This window comes from Ipomoea triloba, chromosome 5 (assembly GCF_003576645.1).
Source record: "Ipomoea triloba cultivar NCNSP0323 chromosome 5, ASM357664v1".
Taxonomy (NCBI): Eukaryota; Viridiplantae; Streptophyta; class Magnoliopsida; order Solanales; family Convolvulaceae; genus Ipomoea; species Ipomoea triloba.
The window spans coordinates 24,891,889-24,899,446 of NC_044920.1; the positions used below are offsets into that span (position 1 = coordinate 24,891,889).

The 7,558-nt window shown below is 36.9% G+C and overlaps 2 protein-coding genes across 2 annotated transcripts; both read right to left on the minus strand.

Annotated features, from left to right (window-relative positions):
* Positions 1-2,238: 2,238 nt before the first annotated feature.
* Positions 2,239-3,747, minus strand: LOC116020463 (ATP-dependent DNA helicase PIF1-like). The gene has a single exon (XM_031260936.1). The coding sequence runs from the start codon at positions 3,745-3,747 to the stop codon at positions 2,239-2,241; it is 1,509 nt and encodes a 502-aa protein (XP_031116796.1).
* A 398-nt stretch (positions 3,748-4,145) lies between these two features.
* LOC116020464 (ATP-dependent DNA helicase pif1-like) lies at positions 4,146-5,336 on the minus strand. The gene is made up of 2 exons (XM_031260937.1): positions 5,114-5,336; positions 4,146-4,885 (listed from the first exon to the last, which is right to left on the minus strand). The coding sequence occupies exons 1-2, from the start codon at positions 5,334-5,336 to the stop codon at positions 4,146-4,148; spliced, it is 963 nt and encodes a 320-aa protein (XP_031116797.1).
* Between the last annotated feature and the right edge of the window lie 2,222 nt (positions 5,337-7,558).

A 7,558-nucleotide genomic window follows, 5' to 3' on the forward strand; every position in this document is an offset into this window, starting at 1 on the left:
TAATAATAATAATAATTATTATTATTATTATTATTATAAATATTATTATTTACAATAATATAAATATCTAAAATCTAAATAAATCTAAGATTTTAATATAAAGTATTAATATTGGACACCTATGAAATTGTATTGTGAATCTTGAATGTACAAATAAAGACTAAGGTTCCTACTTCATTTTAACCAAATTATTTATCTGAATAAATTATTAAATTAGGAACAGATAAATAATGAAATTAAATAATATAGCAAAGTAAAAGAACCAAACACTGTAATTGTTTACGCAGTTCGGAGCTCCACTCCTACGTCTGCGGGACACTTCACATCAACCCAATCCACTAGATGATCACAAAGGGTTACAAGGAGTCACAAAACCACCATACTACAATAATGGTTACAAAAACACTCCTATCTAAGCCTTCATCATCTTCAAGCTGGCACTGTGCATTCCATACTTGATCACCAACAATAGTGCACCATCAAACAATCATACAACCTGATTAATACCCAAGAATAATAAGAATAAAACTTGTATAGAGCTCACGTATAAGGCTGGACTGATTTTGCAAGAGTAATTCGTGTGTCGAAACCCATAAATTAGAGCTCTATATATAGCCGAATGTCCAACCAATTAAACCTGAAATTTTGCTGCTGTTACTTCCTCAAATAAAGCTCCAACCAGTAGTGTAGATCAAACCCACATACAATTCGTGGATCAAGAAGACTTAGTTTGGTTTGAATTAAACTGCCACTAGCGCTGATCCAGACTGTGCGATAGGAAAATCCATAGCTGATACCGTTGACTTAATTAACAACCTATAAAGCTAATCTATGTTTTTAACAATAATTAAGCCAACAAATAGGAGGTCCAAACGTGTATAAAATATACACTTACAACTTATTTTTGCGCATCGCGCATAGAAAATACAGTATAATCATAAATATGATAAACTAATGCTAAATGCTTAAAAGGTAATCCACATGAATTTAGAAAAAAAATTACAATTAATATAATGAATATATTAGAATTATTTAAATAAAGCACGTTATTTTTATTTAGAGGAAAGCCATAATGCTACTCAAATGTGTACTCTAGGTTAAACACACCATATGACCTTAGCTAGCAGGCCACAAGCAAGTAAACCAGTTTAAGTTGTCCATATATAATCAATGACTCAAATCAAGGTCAATAGACAACTCTTATAGAGTTATAGAGAGTCAAACTTTAATGCATGTAGTTATCAAGCTAACTACATAACCAACGTAACCCCAATCCATGGGTTGCCCTTATATGTGATTTTGGAAATTGCGTGGTAAACAAAGATCCTTTGGTAGATTCATGCAACACACAATTCACTTCTCTAAATTATCATCTCGGTATTGGACAAAACTTATGTTTTATTCATGGTCAGTGTTGCAAAATTCGCGCTTAGGTGTCGGTCAATAACTTATATATTGTTCATTTATTCTTTTTTTTTAAATGTGTTATTTGGCTCAAACCTAGATGTTTTTAGGTTAATACTCCCTCTGTCCCATTTTACCTGTCTTACTTTCCTTTTTAGTTTGTCCCAAAATGTTGTCCTCTTTCCAAAATTGAACATCATCATCATTCTACTTTTCCCAATTTACCCTTATGACTTTTACTTTCTTTATTGTTTTTGTTTTTAAAAGTGAAAAAATTGGGGGCATATTTGGAAAGCACATCACATTTACTTTAATTTCTTAAAAAGCGTGCAAAAAGCAAATGAGACATCCAATTCGGGATGGAGGGAGTATTTAATAGTAACTATTACAGCACATTTAATTGGTTCACAGAACGAATTTGGAGGGAATAGGAATGTTATTCCACAGGAAATGGAATAGGTAAGGATCGGAATAGAACATGAATTGTTTTAATTTATAACTAGTATTGTACCCGTGCGTTGCACTGCTGTGTTTAACTGTACTATGTTGCATGACTAATTTGCTTTGGACTACATGCATGCCAAACGTATATTGAACGGAAATTATGATTATCAACATTCAACAATTATTAAAAAGTTCATGGTACGTATGATTAAATATTATTAAGTATTACACAACAATTAAAAATTTGCAACCTTCTTGGTACACAACATTAATGGAACACAATATTCATACAATGTACTTACTACAGTACTGCAAAAAGAAATTTATACTACATGTTTAAAAATTATTGAAAACCTCATGGTACACAACATTCGTAGTATAATTGTTACTCTATGCATCATCATTTGATATTAAGATTCTAAACCCTTTAGGGTTACTAACACGTGAAGCAGCAACATATAATTGGCCATGAACAAAAACAGGTTTCTTTAAGAGTAACCCAACATGCTTTAATGTTTGACCCTGGCTTTTGTTAATGGTCATCGCATATGCCAACACTAACGGAAATTGTCTTCTTTGAAAATTGAATGGAAGCCTTGTATTTGTTGGCGTCATTGACATCCTTGGTATCAAGACGATTTGTCCAGCGTTATGACCAGCGACAATTTTTGCCTCGATAACATGCTCTGATAATCTAGTGATAATAAGCCTTGTGCCATTGCAAAGTCCCATTGCGTGATCTATATTTCTCAACAACATGACTGGAGATCCCACTTTAAGAGTTAAAGCATGATTAGGAATGCCAGATGCTTTTAATCCATTAAGGAATTCTGGAGTGTGCATATCCGATAGGATGCCATTATTTGAATCCGCCTTACACACCGTGTCGCAACTTAGGTATGTCCGGCTTTCAGCAACATGGAGATCTGTCATATATTCATTCACTGCATTCACAACATCTAGCGTGGGGGCTAATATCGCACGACTCTCCATGTACTCTTGGTGACAACACCCTTCTTTGAACATTGGAAAAATATTATCCACAATAATTGCTATGTTGTCCCCTGTCGATGGCAACAACATTTCTTGAGGAATTTTAACTTTGGCATAGCCGTCATTAGGGCCTCCCAAGATACCATCGCCGATTTGGGCCAACCACTGGGCAAAATCTTTAATATCCTCAATATTAGCACCTTGTTCATGTGTATTTAGGCGAAGATTCTTTGTTAACCTCAAGACTTGACATGATCCCCACAAGTAAGAAGAGTTTATTGTTGCAGAAACAATATCTTGCCTTGATCCTTTCGGCACAACCGGTAGTATTTGTCTAAAATCACCTCTTAATACCATCGTTTTACCACCAAATGTCTTACTACCACTATTGCAATCTTGGACCCGCATAAGATCTTTCAAAGTTCTATCTAGACATTCGAAGCAATGTTTGTGCATCATTGGTGCTTCGTCCCATATTATAAGCTTTGCAGTTATCAATAGTTGGGCAAGATAGCTACCTTGAGATATGTTGCATGTCGAGTCTTCTGTAACGGCAATAGGTATAGCAAACCGCGAGTGAGCTGTCCGACCGCCTGGCAAGAGCAAAGAAGCAATACCGCTAGATGCAACATTAAGGACCACTTTTCCTTGTGACCTTATTTTTGCAGAGAGTGCTTTCCAAACAAATGTCTTTCCGGTGCCGCCATATCCATAAACAAAGAAAAAGCCGCCCTTCTGTTCTTGTACATCATTTAGGATCGTGTTGTACACCAAAGATTGCTCATCAGTTAATTGACTTTCTAACCTGCCGCTCTCTATAAGTAGAGCATCCCGATCATATCCAAGCTCATCACACAACAAACGATTGTTGTGGTTCCAAGATTCTTCAAGAATTGGAATTGGCATATGAGGGTAATCTTTCAAGGACTTGTTGTACTTTTGTAACAATCACTCAATCTCAATTAATGCTAAATCCTTCTTCTCATCATCAGACAAACTCAGATATGCATTTTAGAGAGTGCATTGTTAAAAAAAAATAAATGCTATTAACGCTATAGTACATAAGTTAAAATAATTATTAAAACACAATAATTTTAGAATAGAATACTTACCATCATTGGAGAATAACCTCCGCCTATTAAATAGTACGTCCTCTGCCAAGTGATGCCATACTTGACACCATACGTTTTCGGGCCGGTTAACCAAGTTGGATGTTAATAAGACTACAAAAAGTTTTCTCATTGCTGTTGCAGTAGACCAAAGACTTGCTTCATTGATTGCATCTATGTATTCTCTGTCATCATCTAAAAGCCCTCTTGCATAGCATGCATCCATAAANTAATATCCTCAATATTAGCACCTTGTTCATCTGTATTTAGGCGAAGATTCTTTGTTAACCTCAAGACTTGACATGATCCCCACAAGTAAGAAGAGTTTATTGTTGCAGAAACAATATCTTGCCTTGATCCTTTCGGCACAACCGGTAGTATTTGTCTAAAATCACCTCTTAATACCATCGTTTTACCACCAAATGTCTTACTACCACTATTGCAATCTTGGACCCGCATAAGATCTTTCAAAGTTCTATCTAGACATTCGAAGCAATGTTTGTGCATCATTGGTGCTTCGTCCCATATTATAAGCTTTGCAGTTATCAATAGTTGGGCAAGATAGCTACCTTGAGATATGTTGCATGTCGAGTCTTCTGTAACGGCAATAGGTATAGCAAACCGCGAGTGAGCTGTCCGACCGCCTGGCAAGAGCAAAGAAGCAATACCGCTAGATGCAACATTAAGGACCACTTTTCCTTGTGACCTTATTTTTGCAGAGAGTGCTTTCCAAACAAATGTCTTTCCGGTGCCGCCATATCCATAAACAAAGAAAAAGCCGCCCTTCTGTTCTTGTACATCATTTAGGATCGTGTTGTACACCAAAGATTGCTCATCAGTTAATTGACTTTCTAACCTGCCGCTCTCTATAAGTAGAGCATCCCGATCATATCCAAGCTCATCACACAACAAACGATTGTTGTGGTTCCAAGATTCTTCAAGAATTGGAATTGGCATATGAGGGTAATCTTTCAAGGACTTGTTGTACTTTTGTAACAATCACTCAATCTCAATTAATGCTAAATCCTTCTTCTCATCATCAGACAAACTCAGATATGCATTTTAGAGAGTGCATTGTTAAAAAAAAATAAATGCTATTAACGCTATAGTACATAAGTTAAAATAATTATTAAAACACAATAATTTTAGAATAGAATACTTACCATCATTGGAGAATAACCTCCGCCTATTAAATAGTACGTCCTCTGCCAAGTGATGCCATACTTGACACCATACGTTTTCGGGCCGGTTAACCAAGTTGGATGTTAATAAGACTACAAAAAGTTTTCTCATTGCTGTTGCAGTAGACCAAAGACTTGCTTCATTGATTGCATCTATGTATTCTCTGTCATCATCTAAAAGCCCTCTTGCATAGCATGCATCCATAAATGATGGATATACTACACCTTGATACGACTTGATGTCATCAAAATTAGTAGGACCACGAACTACATTTAAGAGACATCTCAAATAATAAATTTCTCCACTACCAGGCGGTACGTAAAATATTCTTCCAATAGAGAAACCCCTCTTCCTCGGATGTCATTCTCTAATATCCTTCTTCCATACAAATCTTGTTGGCATGTCAATATAAGCTAACTCCCTTGCCGATTGAAACTTCTTGTTAGCATCAAACCACGCGGTAAACATACTCTGGTATACAGTTGGTCGACTTAACACATTCTCAATTCTGTCATCGTCCTGGAATACCACTGATTGACAATCCGGCAAATGGAAGCTCAACCTCTCCACAGGCGGGTGCCTGTACTGGACCTCAAAGCTTAACAATCTCCATGCAGCTTCGCATGCTGACACGTATCTACAATCGTAGAACATAGTAATTTCGTCAACATGCTCACTTGCATGGTCATCTGCGGTGCTCTTATAGAATTCTGCGGTTACCCTGTCATTGCCTTTGTTCACATACTTGAACAGATACTTGATTGATCTAGATTGGTTACACCATTCTACGTTGATGTGGGCTTTGTATTTGAGAAGAAGGTATCTATTATGTGGCACCACATATCTACTATCCAACTTTATACCATTCTTATCAACTGTTCGACCATTTGAACGACGTCTGTAGATTGGATATCCATCATCATCTAATGTTGACACATCTGCATATTTCTTAGGGAAGTGTTTAGAACACTTGTTGTTTGCCATGCATGGAGATTTAGGCCTTGCTCTACCACATGGCCCGTGAATCATAAACTCGTCAACAGCATTAAAATATGCGTTGTCCATTATTGGGTCCGGTATCTTGGCTGAAATAAATTGGTCAATCATATCTGCTGTAAAGCCTTGAGGCCGTCTTTCTAGGAAAATCAGAATATGAGCGTGTGGTAGACCTCTCTTTTGAAATTCTATGGTGTATACAACTGCATGTAAATTACCGAAAAAATCAAAATAGATATTAGATGTTGATCTATAGAGTGACTATTGGAAATTAAGATGTATAATATTAGATATTTTGAAATTAATACAAAATTAATTCACCTGCCACAACTTTTCCAAAAAGCTTTCCCGCACGAATTTCCTTCACCAATTCATCGAGCTTTATCTTGAAAACCCTGCACAAAATGTCAAGTCTATCTTCTGGTTTGAGGTTTGATCTTAGCATGTACCTTTGGATCTCTGGCCACTTCGGGTTACATGTGAATGTTATAAATAAGTTTGGATAACCTTTGGCACAACAAATCGCCATCGCATCCTGATAATTCTGTATCATATATCGAGCCCCCCCTGTGAAACTTGACGGTAAAATGATTCTTTTTCCTTGATTGCTAGTATCAACTTCCCCTCGCGTCAAAGCATCTGAAAGACCTTTGTATGCCTCACAGCGTAGCGCTCTTTGATTATTTCGAATATATAGAAGCCGGCTTGATTCCACCATTGTGTATGCATCAACCAGAAACTGTTGGAAAAGTCTCTTTGCATGTAGTAACATAGACAGCTCACCAAACCGCTCATGTATCCTGTATGCAAAGAATTCTCGCTGCGAGACCTTAGTTCTGCCACCGGTGGGTCTGAGCCTATCCAAATTGAATTGAATGTCCTCCCTATATCCGTCCTCTCCGAAAGGAAACAACAGCGGATACTGTAATGGTAAGTACGCAGGGTTCAACTCGTTATCCGCTTTAGATATCCGGCGTTTGTCTCTACTATAATATCCCTATGACCAAGCGCCGGATTGAGATCCCCCACTATAAGTGCAGCGACTTCCGATACAGTGGGCAAATTGTATGTTCTCGCATCCCCATTCCGCTTACCAATCAATCTCATCTTGAACTCTGATTGTGGATTGCATTTTATATGCGTTTGAGCCCAACGGAAACATTTGACCAAGACATTGTGATCATCCAAATCTTGTTTTATGTCCTCCACTATTTGAACATGGGTTTCGGTACTCGGTTGATCGCCCCTATATCAATAGCGTTAAGAATTGTAAGAAATGAAAATAAGTTATTACACTTAGATACTAAAATATAAGAACGGTAGTACTTAAATGCGAATCTTTAAAGTTTATTACCTAAATGCGTTGATGCGATTCTCCACCTCATTCTCCGTGTCATGTATGTACAATTGAGCAAATTTTGGACTACTAC